Source organism: Ammospiza nelsoni, chromosome 4 (assembly GCF_027579445.1).
Source record: "Ammospiza nelsoni isolate bAmmNel1 chromosome 4, bAmmNel1.pri, whole genome shotgun sequence".
NCBI classification, from domain to species: Eukaryota; Metazoa; Chordata; class Aves; order Passeriformes; family Passerellidae; genus Ammospiza; species Ammospiza nelsoni.
This window is the reverse complement of record NC_080636.1, coordinates 68,369,583-68,390,308: the sequence shown is the minus strand read 5'-3', so window position 1 is coordinate 68,390,308 and position 20,726 is coordinate 68,369,583. Positions and strand designations below refer to the sequence as shown.

Here is a 20,726-nt window from a genome sequence, read left to right as displayed (position 1 = left end):
ACTATTGTCAATGAAGTATCTTAAAAGTAGTTTTCAATTGGTTGGTCATAGGCTCTGGGCAAATACTACATGAGCTTTTTTAATTTATTTTTTTTAAAAATGCATTCCTTGTGAATTAGAAAAATCTACCCAAACTGGAAGAAATTTTTTCAAAGCTCATATCAATACTCATCTTCTGTTAATTGCTATAAAATTCTACCACATTAACATATGACAGAAATACTGTTGTAACTAATACTTCAGATTGGTTAGAGCCCAGTAGTAGTGAGATATCAATAGAAGCAAGGATTGCTTTTCTAAGTGAAAGCCACAGCAAATGTCAAAACTGAAAACTACTAGGATCTAGGATCTAGTCATGTGCCACACTGTAAGACACATTAATTCCAAGTTCTGCTCTGACCACACCATGCCCCTATCTTCGAATCACACTTTCCAGCCTGGCTCTTCAGTGCATGTAAAATAACACATTGAAGTACAACAGGATGCCAGCTTGACTGCCAAGTCCTGCCACTGCACAGCAACGCAGTAAAATTACCATTTTTAGTTTGCTTTCCCCATGTGGTAATCTCTGTCTTCCCAGTGACAGGCTTCCTGTGGGGGCATGAGATAATTTAAGGTGCTGGAAGGTTTAGCTGACAGCAAAACATGTACTTCCCACTACCACAGGAAGGACAGCTACTGACTGCAAAACTCACTCTAAACCATGCCCTTTAAAGATAACTGGCCAAATGCTATAAACTCCTCTGAATTCCCTGGAATTGAATTTATTTTCCCCCTACTCTGCTACCACCCTTTAAGGTTCTGTTTGTAAAAATAGCACAGAGGAGGCAATTTTATTTATGCTGATATGGGCCCAATAAAGGAGCAACAGCTAGCAGAAGGAGCTGAGAGGAGAAAGGTAGAACGGTATACAAATTAAATATGGATTACTTGACATCAACTTTCACTAATGTATTCAGGGAACTCAAGATTTACTCCTAAGAGATTGAGGCTTGGAGGGGGTTTTGTTTGTTTTGGGGGGTTTACTGGAGAGGGGTGTTATTTATGCCTGATTACTCTATTGTTGGTTTTTTTGAGTTAAGATTCAGTAACAGAGAGCAGTCAGCTTTGAAGGTCACTAGATAAGGACATGACACTAGAGTGTTTTTCTTCCTGCTGTTTTCCCTGTACAGTGCACCTAAAATAACAACATCATCATATGCTACTTAGTGGAATTGAATCAATTATATCAGATGCTGTGTTGTGCTCAAACACATGAAGCCAAATAATGAGCATTTGGCTTATTGTACATCCTTTTCAGGAAACTTGGTCTTGTGGGAAATTGACAACCAAAACAAAACACCACGTTATAGCCTGTGGGGAGTGCTTCTGCCCCAAAAATATGATAAATACCATTGTCTTTCATTGTGGAGGTATCCCTTACTAACACAGGCTACTGCTGATGGCAGGCAAGCATAGAATGAGCCACCTGTATGCCACACAACAGATTTCTGAACAATACCACTTTTAGAGAGCCAGAAGTATCAGGCCACAGATGGTGCTTTAAAAATCATTACTAGGGCAATTTGTTGCATCTCACCTCGATCTTTATTTTTGCAATTATGCAATAATATATGCAAATCTGTTGCTGAATTTTACAACAGCTATCATTCTTTTTCACAAAATCCATGGCATCACAATCATAGTAGTAAAAGATTAATAATCCACATCATTGTCTCTTGAGCCCACAACACCTCCTCAGATCAGAGATCAGCTGGGCAGTGCAAGTCAATATGTCAGACATCTTGGTCCCTATGGAGGTCTCAAAAGAACATCTTTTATTGATGAAATATGCTGATGCAAACACCCAAGTTACTGAGAGAGGAAAAAGTGCTTTAGGTTTTGGACAGTTCCTGGACTCTTGGGACAACTGGGACCATTTCAGGCTTTTTTCTTTAGTGTTGCTGTTTGCTTGTGGTGCTGGTTTTTTGTTTTGTTTTTTTAATTCCCTGCTTAGATGATTTAAAAACTTGCTGCTGCTCTTTTAAAAGCAAAGCCTCTGAACAAAATCTAGGTATGCTACGATCTGAGAGGAGGTCATATTCTTTCCATTAAATAAACCAAGGTTACACTGTAATGATGTCCTGACCACTTTGGGCACTGAAGGCCTTACAATCTATTTATCATATGCAGTTCGAGTGCCCCAGCCAGGTGGGCTACAAAAACTTTGTAATCATTTTACTAATCAGTTTCATCCCTCTCTTGTTTTCCACAAAAGAATTTATTCTCTCTAAAACCAGCTCTTAAAATACATACATTTTCTAACACTCAAATCTACACGTGTATTTTAATCCTATAAGGGAACATTCTGAAAATGAAATGACAGGAAAAAAATGAGTTGAAAAGGTCATCACATCCCTAAAATTCTATTTGCCTCTTAAATTCTAACAGACAGTTTTGGACCTGAAAGGACAAACCATATTGTGGTTGCTCCAGTAAATTTTGCAGTCACCACTGCTGCCTGTTAGCCCATTGTAAGCTTGCACAGATTTTCAAAACAAGTCTACTTTTTCAACTATTTCAGAGTATTGGGGGGAAAAAAAAGAAAAAACATAGTACTCAAAAGAGAAATCCTAACATGCTACTGAAAAGTCCATTTGATTTAAATATCGGGAAAATTCCCCAGAGAAGGCTGACTCACCATCTATTTTTTAATTGCCATCATTAAAATTATATCTGTATTGCAAGTATTTCTCTTACATGGAAATTAATAGAATCTGCCTTCTCTCAAGCAGAACAATTAGTCCATTCAGAAAACCCACATAATTTCTAATAGCAATTTGAAAGTGTTTATACTGCAGATTTATACACTTAGGTAGGGATAATTAACTGCTCAAAGCAAACAGTGGAGGACATCTTACCAGGTATCACTTCTGTTGGGAGAATCTGGTAGTTACATTGGATCACAAATATTAATTTCATAACTGTTTCTTTGTTTTAGTACCATAAAATAAACATAGATGTTTATGCCATTTATAGCCATAAATAATAGTTGAAAGAAAAGTGAAGTATCTCTATTCAGCACCAGTTAAGCCAGAATTCCCATCAAGGTGTGACATTTCAAGAAAAACCTAGGCCACATGGAGAGAGTTCCGAGAAGAACAGAGATCAGGAACCTGAAAATACCAGATATGAAGGAAGATAGACACAGGACTATTTAGCTGGAAGAGATCAATGGAAATGTGCTAGTGAGAGTCTTACTGGATTGTACAGGACTACTGCAAAGAGGAAGGCATTCATTTGTTCTGCCTACCCACTACAGACAGGACAACAAGAAGTTGTCCTAATCACGGAGGCGGGGGAAAAAAGAAAAAAAAAAAAAGTCTGTGGTAAGCAAAATTTTGCATTAGTGAAGATAGTGAAAGACTAAAAAAGGTAGGAAATACCTACTACCAGTGGCCCTTGAGAACAAATTAGACAAACATCTATCAGGAGCACCATCAGACTCCAGGCCCAGACACAGATGATTTCATGTAATTTAACAGTATCTCTTGATTTTTCTGCATACTCTTTTTCCTATTTAAAGTGTTTTGCAGAATGTATCTGTTATGCATTTTAGCCCATCTCTACTTTTTGGCCTGCGGTAGTACAAGTGCTTATTCACTCACTGAAAGCTGCAGCAAGGAGAACCACTAGGTGTGAGGACTAAAAAAAACATGCCTAGTTTTAGCTGAAATAAAGTCTATTGGATTAAAAAAATTATAGGAAGTACCTGAATTTGGGAGGGGGAAAAAAGTAATACAAAAAAATGAAGTAATAACTTAGGGAGTACAACCCACTATGAGATTTCTTGAGGGGTGGTACAGGCCTGAGAGTATTCTTGCAAAACCAAACATACACATAATGTGGCTGAGAAGCAATACATCAGACTTGTCAATTTATGCAGGATACTGCATTTTATTTCTCTTTCAAAAAACTTGAAAAGCTAGGTAAATTCTAGAAAGGCACATACAGTGTCTGGCACTTGACACACATGCACTTACTAATTGTACTTAGGGACTGAAATAAAGGGAGTTAGGAAAGAAATTTCGAAAGTGACAAAGCAAGAACACAGCATTATTTGTATGCCTTATCCTTTCCTGGGTTCATTTTTCAAATAAATCACTACATTTAGCAGATAATCTAACTCCCTTCTCAAAGTGTTTAAGAATTTGCTCATGCCTTACACATGATTTAGCAGCTCTAGCATTTATTCATGGAAGGAGGAGGTGGCAGAGAAGCAGGAGTGAAGTAAAAGGTTGGTCAATGGACAGCACAGCCACACTAATAAGTATGGGGGCAGATGGTGCAAATATTTTGGTAATAAATAATAATTGTTTGAAGCATTGCACACAGGCAAGAAGTCTCTGGGGGTCTCTATAAAAAAAAGCTCTTGCATCATTGAACCGATAAACCACTTACTTCAATTATGTTATCTACCTTTCAGTAAGAACTAAAAAACAACAGGATTCATACAGGCTCCAACAGGACGAACGGTACAAAGTTTCAGGCAACTCCACACAACAAACCTAGCAAATTTTATGTTAAATCTTGCTACATTTTAAGCATAGTTTTGTTGAAAGTTTCAAGATACATGTGTACACTTGATTAAACAGTCTCCGAGTGTGAAATCTTACCAGACTCTGTGCAAGGAACTATCCAGGGTAGAAAAGACTGAAGGTTTGATTAAAAAACATTTTTTCCTCCAGTTTTGATAAATTGTGGAATGAGGCAACAATTCTAGTCCAATAACTATTGGACATATTGGCATATGAAACTTCATCTACTCTTGTGAAGGACAGGGTCAAATAACATTCATAAAGAGTAGTAATTTACACCTCAGTCTCACTGATTTAAAGGATCAGAGTGAAGCACAGAATAAGTGAATAGCTTAATTCTACTGCTGGAGCAAATGTAGAAGCAGCACAACTGGAATACCAGACAGGATGGCCAAACCACAACTATCTCAGCCAGCCCCAGCACATCAGCACAAACGTGCCCGCTGCCATGGCTTGTGCCAATACAGCAAAGCACAGACATGTGCCCCGTGCCCTGCTGCAGGGAAGTGATGTCTACACCTGGCACACAGGCTGAGAACAGGCTGATACAGCAAAAGCCCCCTCCCCAGGGGCTGCGGCACAGGTGACAATGTTTCTGTTACCTACACCAGAGGCTCATCTGGTGATTGTATTCAGATTGGGTCAGACTGTGGGTCTGACTATTTGTTTTTCTCTTGCATGAAAAGGGAAGAGGCAGGGCGTTCAGTTCCTCTCTCTTAAGGAATTTCCCTAAAGGCCCATTATATATAAATAGATATATGTATATTTTACATATATATATATATATACACACACATATATATACATTTCAATAAACTACATTTCCTCTGCTGACTATATTTTCTCTCTATTTCCATTCCAACCTAGTTGAATGGGTTGTCAGTCACTGTGGCCAACTCTGACTTGTCCCAATATGTAAATTAGACTCCCCTCCCCCCCACTTCAATTCCCTAGAGTGGTATTTTCCCTGTATTTAAATAATTTTACTACTTATTACTTGGACAATGAATCCAGACCTGGGTGTTTGCCTATGCTAATAAATATATAACAATGAAATGAAGATTTCTTCTGCTAGCACAGTGACACGAGATAAGAAGTACAACGAGAGTTCTAAGACTTACTAACGATGTACTTATGAAACGTTTCGGCAAACTGTGAAACTGAAGGTTAAAACATCTTTGAATCTTGACCAAAATAAAAATATGCAAAAATCAAACATGACCAAACATGCAACATGCAATGCTCAATTACTGTACTATACCAGCAGTAACTGCTGAGGGAAATCATTAGCCCAAGCAGGACCAGCCCAAGCCACAGGACATCAGGCACGGCATTCACCAGTTTACTTCCAGGTAGCAGAGCAGATGCAGTCCATTCATAAATTTCTCTACCCAATAAACAAACTTTCTGGAGTGAATCCCAACCCTGCCTACATTCACCTAGTTTCAACTGCACCACAGCTCTGTTTACTGCCACTGATTATGGGAAGAAAACATTCAGCCACATCCACACATCACAAGCACAAAGAGCTGTAGAGAAGCAGCATCAATTCCATTTCTGCAATAGGACCTGACCAGTTTCTCTGAAGTCCAGGATTATCAACACTCAAAGGAAGAACAGTAACGCTTTATTTCTTCAGTCAAAGAAGAATGCTTCATTTCTTCATCCCACTTCTTCAGCTTTCTCACACAACTTTGTGACAATCTGCTTACAACTGCAATACCTGAATGGGCTTCCCTAACTGGAAAATCCTCATAGATTTAGTGCCTTTCTGAAGGCCCCACTCCAGGGCCTCAGTATATTTCTTTTGCAATGTCAATGCTACTGCCTCTGAAATCAAGGTCACTGGAAACAATGTGAGCCTGAACCCAGACCTAATGTAACTGTACTGAAAAAAAAAAAAAAAAAAGGCAGATACAACTCCATAACATCTGGGTGGAAGATTTATATTACTATTATCCTCTAGGTAATTCCACAGGGGGATATGAAAGCTGAAAAATCACTTTATATATTGGCTATCTCTCATGGAATTAATCTCAGAGAAATAGCCCAATGGACAAATACTGAAGGTCAATTTTTTGGGTTTTTTTTGGTTAAATAAGCAGGTAGATTAATAGCATTAGACAAGCCTTGTTTAGGAAACCTAAGTCAACAGTACTTAAAAAGCAGAGTGCTGGATAGACAGACTCAGACATCTTAGAGGAGACAGCATTTCTTGGCATCCTGAACCACTTGGTAAGTTATAGTGGAGGGTCTTCCCCAGAGTGCAGAGTTTTTGAGAAAGCTACACAGAGTCTGGGAAAAATAACTGCTGCTGTTCACAGACTGCGCTGTTGGGTGGCAGTGGCAGTAATGAAGATTGGTGATGGAAATCTGCTGGGCTCATCCATCCATCCTAAAAATCCAAGTAACATTAAGAGCTTTCAATTTTCTATCCCAATAAGTATTTCTCTGGCCTAGCTTGGCCTGCCCTCCATCTCATGTTAGTGACTTGCAGCAATTGCAGGCAAAGTCCAGTGCAATTATTCCAGGTTTTCATCATTACTATGATGGCCCTGCTTCTCTCTATCCCCCCTCAGATGGATTTAGAATAGCAACCTACAGATTTCTGTGCAACAGCAAAGAACTATAAAGGTGCAGCTATATTCTGACCTAGTTCCATTACTACTAGAGACATTTCTATGCAAGTGAAAAACAGGATGGACAGCAGAGAAGAAACACTGTCTGCCACCACTATCACACAACTTGTTAAATTTGCCTCACTAATACCAGGGCAGATTGTGTAAATCACCTGCCTAGTAAATTTGGTCCCTTGAGTTTACAGTTTGGTATAAACTCCAGCTTGATTAATCATGTGGCAGTTCCCTGATCCTGCTTTGTTCACTCAGAGGATAAGCACCAGATATTAATTTTTTAAGGTTCTCTTTTTACAAGCTTCTAGAGGCCCACGTCCATCTTTAATGCACTTTATGAGTTCACTCCAAAAATCCAACCATCTAACCAACTGAAGCAGGTAACAGATGCCCTTGAGCTCTTTAAATAATCACAGTATGCTCCTGACTTGGTTTATTTCCACTTCTGTCAAGAGCATTAAATCAACAGCTTCCATTATCAACTGAAAATACCTAGTGCTAACCTGGGATCTCAAAGATTGAATTCTCTATACCCTCATTATACTTACTTTGTAACATTCATAAGAGTTAGTTCAGTATCTTGTAATTCTCAGCTACCTTTTGATATTTGGCATTTCATTTTAAAGTCCCAGCTTTGAGACTTTAGCTGGGAGTTTGGTAGCTTCATGAGAAATCACATCCCTAAATTTGACTTAATATTGTGAATAAAGTTAGTTTAAATAAAAACTGAGACTTAATCTTAGCAGTTTTGGAAAAATAGAAGCCAAGTAATTAATACTTACTACTACTTTAAAAAGAAAGGAAAAAGAAAAAATATAGCCTTACATCCCTCTTGATTTAAAGTCCGTCTTGTGATGTGATTTGGGGGGTTTCAACTCTCAACACTAAGAACTGCCCTTTCAATGAATTCACATCCCATGAATTTGGATCCATATTTAAATGCACAATAGAAATTCAAGCCTGAACAGCTAAGTGAATACAGCCACACTGTGAAGAGATAAGCTATGAATGAATAGCTTAATTGGACACTTGCAAAATTAACTTGTCAAAAGTAATTACTCTATACATGATCCAACTGGAAATGTTTTATGTCCTCCACAAGTTGAAAGAGTATTTATGCTATTCCTTGGCCTTTAAAAGATACATTTACAATATGCTGATTATTTACTAAGCTGCTATCATGCATTTGCAAACCTTTCAAGCATTCTGGTAAAAAGAGACAATAAGTTCATTTGTGAAGAGGTTAGCAGATACACTGACTATATTTTTAATGAAAATTCTCATACTTTCTTCTTCTTATATTAGAGTAAAAACATCCTGGCTAGAGGTATATGTTTGAGGTTTGTTTTCTATGTGTAACAATAAAAATGGATTTAAAATTAAACAGATGGAGACTGGGAAAGACCAAGTAAACATAATCACACAAGCAAGTGTCCATATTTCAAAAGATGGCAAGGAGAAAAAAAAAAAAAACAAAACTAGACATACATTGAGAAAGAAGAGTCCAAGAGGAGGTAAAAATCTCTCCCTCACAGGACCTAAAAGAAACAGGAAGCTTTGGATGACCCATACAGAAGTAAATAAAATGCTTCCTGAATGAGACAGTTCCCATCTAGTACCATGAGACAGGAGATCATTATTGTTAAAATACAGAATGCGCTGATACACAGATCTGTCTTTCAGCCATGCATAAGGCAGCTGCACAGCTATTCAAAATAAGGTGCCATAGAATTTCCACCTCAGTAACACAGGAAGCCACAATCCAAAGCATGCCTTTGAGGCCATGCAACCTTCAGATATGGCTGCTACTGCAGGCCTGCCCCACCAGAAAGATTCTTCTTCACATGCAGTAACAACACAAGAATTGCCTAGTGCCTTGGCAGAGAATCCCTTCTCCTACAGATACCACCCCGATGGAAAAGGCTTCCAGTGCCATCCCTCATGCATTGCCTTAATCTACACGGTAGCAGGAAACAACAGAAGACAGATCAAAAGCATTGTTAGAACAAAAGCCAGCAATGGATTCTTATGCCATTACCATTACTTTTGGCCACTACTGTGAGCATCAGCAGAAAGAAAATACTTCTAAAGAGAAAGCTATGCTACCAGCCTATAAATGCTAACATCTGGAAAGGAAAGAGAAGGACATATGGCAAAGCTGGGAAGAATGGTCTCTAAAGTCCCTTTGGCAAAGTTGTTATTGCAATTATCCAACACATGCTACCTCCTTTGGGTTTGTTTTAGCAACGGTTTGAGGAGTCACACCCAAACTCTTACTCAAATCCCCCAGAGCTCTCTTTGAACAAGTCCTGTAGAAGCAGCCCTTTGACACAATCTAAGTATCTTGTGCTGCTGTGCATTCCCTGCACGTGCTGCTATCCTGGACAAAGCAAAGAGGAAATACAAACTTCAAAGATTATCCAGTGTATTAAAACTTAATGAGCCATTGCCCCAATATGTGCAAAGCACACAACAGCTCTTACATTCTGGCTTCAGACCGCAGTTTACTAATCAGCTACTGAAACTGAAGCACTTCAGTCCCAAAGTAGTTACTGACTGATTGGTTATAGAAGTTCCTACCGAGAGAATTTCACTTCTATAATGGAAGGATTTCATCTCATCTGAGATGATGAAATCACTTGCTGAAGCACTTCAGTCCCAAAGTTGTTACTGATTGACCAGTTAATAAAAGTTTCGATAGAGAAAATTTCACTTCCACAATGGAAGAATTTAATTTCATCTAATTTGAGGTGATAAAAAAAGGGGGAAAAAAAAAAAAAAAGAGGAAAACCACACCAAAAAAACCCCTAAATGTCCCCAAACAAAAAAACCAACTCTACATATAGGACAAACTTCACATAAAATCAAAAGATGCCAAGTCCCAACTTCCTGACCCCCGCCAAACCACTTGAACAACAAAACCAAACCAAATACCAGCACTCAATTATTTTCCTTACCTTTAAAGTAATACTAAAATAGGTATTCTACTATCAATGTAATTTATACACTGCAACAAGACTTTAAAATGCCTGTTGTCCACAAGACTGCACAAGTATTCATACTTTTTTCAAATAATAATTTGGAAAAAAACATCTGATGTAACATGTATAAAACACCAGGAGTCTTCAATGGGCCAAGTCACCCCATGAGCAAGGGATAACTCAGGTCACATTCAACAGAAGGGAAAACTCCCAGGTGAAGTTCATAATGAAATAAAAGGCTCTGGTTAGTTATCAGCCTGTTTCACATCAGTTGTGGTTACTGGTGGGCAGCAGTTCACACCAGTCAGTATGAACTGATGGCACCACAGAAAGACCAAGGACAGAATAAATGACTCACAAGGAAACCCTTGACTGAAATTTTTTGGCAGTACTGTATATTAAGGCACTAGATACACAAACAACAAAATAGAAAATATGTTTGTACTGCTTCTGTGTGTTCTGGCCTGTTTTATACCCAAAGGCTCTAATTTCTCCAGCTTGTCACAATCTGTCTCCACCTGCAAGCTCCCAGTTAATGCCTGTGACTAACACACTATCTTTACCAGGTCCATGGAGAAATCATAATCTGGATGCAAAAGCAAGGAGTCTGAAGGAAAGGAAACAAAAAACCAACCAAAAACAAAAACCCCAAAACCGACGCAAAACTGCATAAAATTGTGAGATGAATGTTTAATTTCAAGGGCACTGTCATCCTCTTTTCATTCTCAGGAAGAAGTGATAGTTACATTTTTTATTTCACTGTAAGAAAAGTTACCAAGCACATGGGTATGGCATAAATACAGTACAGAGGGGAAAAAAGCCAAAGACACATCATAAACATTCTTGTCCCTTAATAGTAAAAAGCAGAACATAAACCAGATTTTGCTTTGAATGCCACAGGCACTGTGTGAAGATGAAGACAGCAGTGCAACTATGCAATTAAAGAAAGAAAAATTAATGTTCCAGAGTGAAAACATTATATCCAGCAGGACAAAGCTTCCAACATCAGGTGTTCTTCAAGCCTGCCTGGGTTAAACATAACACAATGTATAGGTGTATACATTTGAAGGCAAGGAATATACAAAAAGTTTTGAAAATAATGAGCTAACTCCTAAACTAATCCTAAAGAAGTAAAAAGAATCCTAAATAAGTAAAACAGAAGTCTGTGTTCCTGCAAAAGGAAAAGATAGGGCTGTCTCACTTCAGGACCTGCAACTTCATTTAAAGTTTTGGAACACTTACCTGCAGTATTTTCCTTCATTTACATTTCTGCTGTGCTTTTAGTGAAGTAATAAATCACAAAGTTCCATCTGGGCAACAGTTTTAGTTGACACCCTTATTGCTTCAGACAATTAAAATCAATCCTTAGTGTTAAGAACAATAAAGGCAGCCCTTGGAAGCATCATGCTAAGTTGTGGAATACAATTTTTTGAAATATCACCTTTTCAGATTGACTTCAACCTACTAGTAATCTCATGTTTTAAAGATATTGCTCTCTTATAAGCAGCAGCTTGACAGAATTTAACATTTCAGATTATCTTTAGACTGGTTTTGATTAAAAAATTAATTTTAGACCAAACGAATGATATTATTATCACCAGCTTACTCCCAGCATTACGCTGCCTGACAACTCCTTCAAACGATTCCTTCACTTTATTAATGACAGAGAAGTCAATAATAATTGAAGGCTTTGCTGATTCCTAGTACTATGTCCTAGTCATGGAAAACACTTTGATGCATATTCCCAATTTGACGGTTCAGCTAAAATTTTTCTTCTTTAACAAATTTAGCATAGATATTTGTGTCTATTTTTTCCTAGGCTGGGCTGTCAGCTGGAATCTCATAACTGAGAATATGAAAGTTCTTGTTAGAGTATCAGTTATGTGAAACTGTACACTGCTGCAATGTTAGATCCATGACTTTTATATATATATATAAAGTCATAGACAGCCTGCAAAACAAGAGTTATGGCTCTGCTATTTAGGAAGCAACAGGCCTCAGACATAAAAGCTCTTTGAAAATTATAAGCAGAAGAACACTACATAAAAATGCAATGCAAATTAAATACAAGATTAAATTAGTCTCACTTCTATATGCTTTTCCCTATATTCTCCCTTGTTCTAAAAGGACCAAAGTAAAAAAAATCAAAAGCTAGAAAGACATTTTAAAGGTTTTCTTGCAGATACCAATACAATTAGAGAGAATAATAGTAAAATTTAGATCCACTGAAATATTATCAATCACTTCCTTCTGCATAATAATCACCAACAGTCCTCACAATAAGTTTATTAGACTTTAATACAGATGATTTAGCCTAGCCTCTGCTGTTTCCAAATGTCATTTCCATTGCTGGAAAAACATACTACAAAAACAAACCACTATAACATATTCCTGATAGACTGAGCTATGTCTAAGTATAAACCGGACATAGTTCTAGAATTACAACTCAAACATTTTGAAAACATTGTGCATTACAGCAGATCCAAATCTAACGGAGTGATCACCCTGTAGGTAAATTATACTGATTTTCAACTAAAAGAAACAAAACCCTAGGTAACTGGGAATCATACTAAAGGTAACACAGGCTCATAACGTAGATTTTCCAACAACTTAATCAAGATGCAATACCAAGACAGCATTGATATGTTAGGAAATCCTCTCATGCCTATAATAATGGAACTTCACACTGGAAAAACAAGGACTTAATTTATTAAAGAATAAGATTAGGGTAGTACTCACCCTCAGACAAGGTTAGTGGTACTGGACTTCCTCAAACACTGCCTCTGAGGCTTACACAGACCTCAGCTAAAAGAAGCCCAGGAGCTACTTCCCTTCCAATTCAGGCTCCCAAGACAAAGGGCTGTGGTGTGCCCCTAAGTGAGAGCTTTCAGGATTGCCAGCACCTGATTCAAACCACAGGTGCAGCCAATGCTCAGTGCAGCTCTCCCAGGCAAGGCACACCAGGTGAAACCAATATAGAAAGGTGGTAATACACAAATACTACATGGCTGATCCAAGGTTCTCCTCAATTACACAGCCTTGAGGAATAGTGAATTCAGCTTCTACACCAGGACCTATATGTAACTTACATGTTTTCATTACTGTTTATACAAATTGCTTGTGCATTAATATTTCTTGTGGTGTTTTATTTCCTATCTGAGTCTGGCCCTTATTTTTCAACTCATGAGTTATAACAATTTTGGTAAATAAAATTAAATGGCACTATGTCCCAATTAGGAAATTGATGGCACTTTGATACAAGAACCCTCAAATCATAAGGCTGTTCATATTACCCAGTCTATCACTCCATGTATGCATACCCACATGGTCAGCAGATCATACAAGGTACCCCTCTTAGGTCCCTAAATAATTTCCTGTGGTCAATAGAAATATCCTTTCCCAATCCTCAAGATCAAGTACACATTTTTGTATTTGCCATGTCCCATTACTGGTAGATAGACAAGTTGAATCCATATTCCAGACTGAAACAGTTCATTGTCACTAGTAGTTCAAAGTTGCAGGAAAAAAAAGAAAATTTCTCTCTTTATACACCTAGAGAAAAAAAACCAAAACAAAACGTCTTTCAAGGTATAGAGGTGATCCTAGAGGCCTAAAAGTTTGAAAACATCTCTTACCATAGTTTGCTTCCAGACTTAGCAATCTGCTTTCTTACTCTTCCCTGCAGGCCAATGTCTGAATTTTTGATAGACTATGGATCTACTCTTCCAAAAGTCACAACCTCTGCTTCAAAATCTAGCAGAGATTCCTGTCTGTTCCTTATTTCACATGCTGAAAAAAGACACTGCAGGCAGCCTGCGAAGTATCTAACAAACACCCCAGTCTGAATATCCCATTCCCTACCATTCCAAAAGGAGACCTCACAGTCCCCAAAGGAGTAAGTATGGATGCTAAGGATCACCTGCAAGAAAACAGATTTTAGAACTCAGACCCTAGAAACTAAAAGGCAGAGGGATCTTCTTTCAAAGAAATGGGATAGATTGCTTGTTTATGGCTTAAATTATATGCTGTTGGGTTTTTGCTCTCTGCAAAATTCCAATTTCCTCTCAGACATTGGTTAAATTCCTATAGTAACAAGAGACTCAGAGCAAACTGTCCCCTGGCTCTACCCTCTCTAAGATATGAGTCTACATAGTGCTGAACTATCATAGCACCAATCTTTATGCAGTGCTATTTTCCTATTCCAAGCCACAGCGTGATCTATAGACACACTGCAGTAAAGAACAAATATGTAGCCTTTCCCACCTCAAAGTAAGCTGCTGGGAAAGGCAATTATTCCGTGTGATTGACCAGCTTCCTGCATATGGATGTCTGGGTTTTCATTTATTACCTACTTTGTTACTGGCAAAAGGCTGCAAAGGTTCTTCTAATGGGATTTTTTTCTGTGAACAGAATTAAAATAACAGAGGTCATTTAAATCACAAACAATGGCACTTCCCAGTCTTCCTCTCTCTGTAAGACATCTAATACAGCTAAAAGTTCCAGAAAAATTGTTTGTGATGGATTTCAACCTTTTTGTGCTGTCTACTCCTTTCTAAATAATATGTGCAAAGGGCAGAAGTCCATGCAACCAAAGCAAAGTAAGGCTTTAAGTGACATGACTTTAATATTCATTAGGTTTTAACTTCTTAGCGTCTATTTATGAAATCTTCTATTACATCAGGAGAACAGACTTAAAAGAAAGTCAAATAAACTGAAATTTACAATTTTTACCCCAGTAGAAACACTTTGGAGCTATATTTAGAATCTATCCTGACAGCTGGGTTGAAGTGACCTGCCAATCCCTACACAGTATCAGAAAATAACTGCATCCAGAGCTTATGGAGGACAATTGTACAGAGAATAAATCTGTTGCAGAAGTAAAAAACACATGCTAAAGCTTCAGTCTGAAAAGCATTTTTCACCACAAGACATTGCATGGGCCCCTGCTACATCCAAACGGAAATGGGGTTTTCCTCAAATCAGAATTATCAAAAGTTCTTCATTGGCTTAAAGACTACTACACAGGGAATTATATTATATTAATGTGTGAATAAGTTTCCTGCAGGAGAGAAGGAAAAAGGCCACTCCAATGTTCTTTCTATCTCCAGAACATGTACAAGATTACCTCTGGTCAGTTCTTGTCAATTGGAAAGGAATTTTACCTTGGTCACTCTTTCTTGTACAAGGGGATGATATTTCCCAAGAAAAGGAATGTGACAAATTAATTTTAAAAAGGTATATGGTACAAGTAACTATACATCAATGTCTGATGAAAGGATCTCTCAACTGGTTCTTCTTATACAGCACTTCCAGGTAATTTGTTAAAAATACAAACATACCAGAAAATCACTGCTACGAAACACTGTTTATAAGACATTTTCTTAAATTATTTGTGTGAATTATCTTGTGCATGATTCAGAACCATTCAGCACCTCATACTGGATCTTGGGAAGACAAGAGGTTGCAAAGGTTCCAGGATACTTCCAAGTGCCTGTGTGCACCACTGTCCTCTGCTGGAAGCGATCAGCCTGTGTGTGTGTGTGACTGACAGTCTCAGTGTGTGACTGACAGTCTCAGTGTGTGACTGACATTCAGTGTGTGACTGACACTGAGTGTGACTGACACTGAGTGTGTGACTGACACTCACTGAGTGTGACTGACACTCGCAGTGTGTGACTGACGCTCTCAGTGTGTGACTGACACTCAGTGTGTGACTGACCTTCACTCAGTGACTGACACTGAGTGTGTGACTGACATTCGCAGTGTGTGACTGACAATCAGTGTGTGTGACTGACCCTCAATGAGTGTGACTGACCCTCACTGACTGGGACTGGCACTCAGTGTGTGACTGACACTCAGTTTGTGACTGGCACTCAGGTGTGTGACTGCCCAGCCTGTGGTGGCAGTCGCTGCTACAATGCAGATGACATTAGCAACTACAGTTCACATTCATTCCCGTTTAAGCTACATACACCCGCAGTTTGGGATGCAATGCCATTAATTCTGTTATTTGTGCTACGTAAACATGAGAGATGTTTACAGATGCCCTGGACAAGGCCCTTTATTCCCACAGAGCACCCCCAGGCCCAGCCGGGACTGAACCTTGCAGCCCTACTGGCAGTTCAGCTCCCGAGCTCACCACGTGGCACTGCAGCGTTTGATGCCCACGGCCTGCACACGGCCGCCGACAAAGCGGCAGCGGGCTTTGTAAAAGCGTGAGCCCAGAAGAAAGCCACATTCAAAGCACTTTAAGGATCTGAACCCCCTAACGCGTTTTAAACAGAGGCCAAGCAGCGACGCCACCGCTCCCTCCAGCACTCCCGGGATAAGCGACGGACGCGCGGGCCCAGCTCCCGCCGGCGGGGCGGGGCGGCGCCAGGCCAGCGGCCTGACGGGAGTTGTAGTCCGCCCGCACAGCCCGCGCTCCGCGCAGCCATCTCGGACTGCGTTTCCCAGGGGGCGCTGCGGGCGCCGGGCAGCCGCTGGCGGGGCAATGGCGGCCCTGGTGGCCGTGGCGGCGCGGGGTTGCGGCGGGCTCTGGCGCCGGGCGCGGCAGCGCGGCGCGGGGCAGCCGGGGCCCGGGCCCGGCCCTTTCCCCCGCGGGCAGAGGGCTGTCGCCTGTAACGCGAGAGGCGGGGCGGTGCCGGCGGGGAAGAGCGGGTACGCTGCCGGGACGGCGCGAGGAGAAGGGCCGGTGGAGCTGGTTGTGCCCTAGAGCCCGGTCCGCGGCTCCGGGCTTGGCAGCGGCGGCGACAGCGGTGTAAATCCGGGCGTGTGAGCGGTGTGAGGCATTGGTGCAGCGCACGTTTGTCCTGCGTTCCCCGAAGCGCGGCCGGTCGGGAATTGCCGCGGGCGGGGCCGTGACCCTCCGGCACGCCGGGCTGCCATGAGAGCCGCAGCTCGGGCTGCCCGAGCGCTCCGTGTGCCGGGAAACCGCGGCGAGCGCTGCTCCGGCTTTCCTGAGCGCGTTTCCAGGGTTATGCCAGCCCAAAAGAGGCTTTTCCTTCCAGAGGAGTACTGTGAGATACGGGCGGTGTGCCTGAAGCAGAGCGCTTTGTTTCTGCTGCAGCTGAAAGTCACGGGCTGAACAAGTTCTCTGGTGTCCCACGGGGGTGTGCACAGCTGATCGCTTCCAGAAAGTTGTGCAGACAGTGTGCTGCTGATTCTTTAGACACAGATAAGCATAATCCGTGAACAAACGCGGCAAGAAGCTGCAGGTGCCTCACCAGTGCTGTTAGTAGGATTGAAGAACTGACTGGTGCGCGTACCTTTATCTCTGAGTGCATGCCAACACACTGATTAGGCAAAACCTGGTGTAATTTTTAATGTCATGATATAACAGAAAGGCATTTCTGAAGAATACAGGAAACAATGGAATAAATTTGCCTCCAAAATATAAAAGAAAGCCCATATTATTTCTCAAACCTCGAAGCATTTGTATGATCAGCTGAAAATACTGAAGGATAATACTATTTCAATGAAAGAAAATGTATTAGCTCCTTTAAACATCTGAACCTTAATCTTTCATGGTAATATTCTTCTTCCTAAAGCCTCAATAGAAGTGGCGTCTGCATCGCTAGTTTGTAGGGATGTCCTCAGCTGGTGGAGGGCAGATGGAGAACTAAAATCTTGGCAATGTAGAATGTTCACCTCTGGAAGTAACACTGTACTTGATATATTTGTTTGATGTTTTTCCATAGCTTGCTTGTCTCCTATAGCTATCTGGGTACTCATACTGCTGAAGTGTTCTGCCACAGAAATGTGATTTCATCAGTGAAATATTATTTGTGCCACTTCATTTGTACAAGGCCAGATAATTACTTACAGAAACTGTCAAGCAATTCATACTGTAAAGGTGACCTTTTTCTCTTGTCCATATAAAGGTTATGGATGTGAGAATTGCAATTACTTTTTAGATGATATGGAGAAGCTTTATTCTGCAGAATACATTCAGAGAACAGTAGCTCTCTAGTTGAAATGATGATTTCTCTATTACCAGATTACTAATGTTTATGCTAATATTCTACTAACGCTGCTCTGGAGAGCCACCTTTCCCAGCATGCAAGTGTCTATCTGACAGAGAATACATAATTTATTATGCCACCTGTCTGTTGGAGATTTATCAAACTACCTGAGAAGTAATTCATATTTATGATGATTTGGGGATTTTCACAAGGCACCAAATTAGAGTTCATCCAGCATGCAAGTGTGCCTCATTAATTTCTCTGAGATTTCTCACGTAAGGAAAAGTTAAAAGTTTTAAACCATTACATTTTTTATGATACTCTTTTTTGCATATAATGAACGCTGCCATATATTCCCCATAGCCTCTGTTCTCCAGTATCACAGCACAGCTTTTCCTATTACAGTGTAGATGTATTTGAAACATTGTTTACAATTTTTTTACAATTACAGTTTAATTTTTTTCTGTTTCTAAGTTTCCACGGTTACGTCATCTGTGTTTAAATTGTTTCTCCCTTCTCCTCTTTCCTTTTCAGCCTTGCTCCGTGGGTACCAGTTGTGGGTCTGGAAATTCACGCACAGATCAGTTCCAACTCAAAACTCTTCTCTGGTTCCCAAGTCCAGTTTGCAGCACCTCCCAACTCCTTGGTGTCTTTCTTTGATGCCTCTTTACCAGGAACTTTACCAGTAAGTTAAGCTGCAATTTTATTTATGTCAGGATTAATGTCAGACAACTTTGTGTTTGCTTCTAGTATTTTATTCTTTCCAGGATTTGACTAAAGTCATATATATGGCTACTTTTCCTTACTGTTCTGATTTCTGTTTGTTTCATAACATGAGATGCCTAGAATTGTTTCTTTTCAATTTCCTCACTCCCTAGTTATTGCCTCAGACACTTTATATCCCCTCAAAGGAGAAAAATCAGGAGTGTTTCTTCAGCATAGTGAATGGGTTGTGGTATTTCTTTGAGGCCAGAGTGGGTGTGTTTGCTTAGTATGCCACACAGGAAATTCCTTAAATATGAGAGATGCCTAAAGCCCAGTGAGAGAAGAACATCTTAGATTTCTGAGTGGCCATTTGATGTTGTTTTGCCATATGTTTGTTTATGTAGCTGTCATTTGCCATTTGGAATGTCTCACTGAGGAGCTACTTTGCTTCCTGAGTAGAAAGTCTCCAATTTAGGAAAGTGTCCACCATTCCTATTTCCAGAGCAAAGTAATTATTTAAAAAAAAAAAGTAATGTATGTGAGACATTAGGGATTAATAGGTCAGAATAACTAGCTAGCACATAGCAATAAGGTTTATTAGTGAAAACTTAATAAGTGTTTGAATTCACAGCTTAATTATAACTGTGATGGCTATGACAGTACTGCTGTGGAATTCTCTGAGTATCTAACAAGTTTAATTTAAAAATAAAAGTTAAAAAATTATAACATAAGCTCTTACAATACAGTGAAAATAAATATTTAATAGACTTAGCATTGCCACATACAACAGCTCTGCAGAGACTAAGATGGGGTCTAATTATATAAAGTAGAAACATTTCACTGACTATATTCATTAAAGTGCAGATTTGAATTCCAGTTATAGAAATGTATTTTTAAATCTAGTTGAAATTTTTCATCACCATAAAACAGCCTCAGATAACCTAAAATTGAGAACTAATTTGTGGCTGGATTTCTAGGGTCTTGATATATGTCACGATCCTTAAAAGGAGAAATTATGTTGTTATTATTTTATTTTTATTTCTGCATTTGCAAAGGTATTGAAAATTAAGGAAGTGAAGTTTAGATGCTGATAAAATTGGGACTTTCCTCTGGTTGCAGTGGCAATTCAGAGCTGAGTTTCAGATCTGACTATATGGAGATAATGGGAATCTTATGCAATAATTTGGTTTTAGAAGAGTCTAGCTAGACTTAAAGACAGAAAATTAGTTCCTTTCATTGGGGGCAGGGCTAGGTTAGTCAGAAAATCCAAAAGATTCTGGTTTTGGACCTTTTTATTTAACCTTCTGTTAATGCACAGAAATTCTCTTAGATTGTCTAATGCTTATCTTCAGTCAAGTAGAAAAGCTGTTCTTGAGTGAACAAAAATTAATATTTATGAGGAGGTTAATTTTTCTCTATGTTACTGTTTATTAAGGGTTCAATGTGTGTGTGTGTGTCTTTTTTCTTTATTAATGAGGCTTTAAAATGAGGCTTGATACGACCATTGTAAGAAGACCCCAGTACATGTGGGCTTTGGTAGGGAAAATAGCTGCACCTGAGAAGAAAAAATCCAGAGAGGTTAGGTTAATTTTAAAGTAGTGATGCTATGTTAGGTTCTACTAGCTGCTTTTATCTATACAAAGAGAAGAAAGATTTTTTTCTTACTGTAGTACTGGTGAAAACAGAGTTGAAAGTGGATGTTACAAAATACATGTTCCTGCACGTTAGAATGTGGTGCAAAATCTAGTCAGGAGTCATAGCTCCATTTTCCCATTGTACCTGCTGCTGCTGAGTCCAGCATTTGCTCTGGAATCAAATGGGCTTGTTTTCTCTGTGTAAATTTGTACATGGCAATAGGATCTGCAG

General features: G+C 39.5%; 1 protein-coding gene across 2 annotated transcripts in view; it reads left to right on the top strand.

The window, feature by feature from the left end:
• Positions 1-16,669: 16,669 nt before the first annotated feature.
• Positions 16,670-20,726, top strand: part of GATB (glutamyl-tRNA amidotransferase subunit B) — a 41,949-nt gene continuing 37,892 nt past the window's right edge. For both annotated transcript variants that reach the window (XM_059470337.1, XM_059470336.1), the window contains exons 1-2: positions 16,670-16,851; positions 18,690-18,840. In XM_059470337.1, the coding sequence (XP_059326320.1) occupies positions 16,685-16,851; positions 18,690-18,840 (318 nt within the window). In that variant the 5' untranslated portion in view covers positions 16,670-16,684. The remainder of the gene's footprint in view (positions 16,852-18,689; positions 18,841-20,726) is intronic.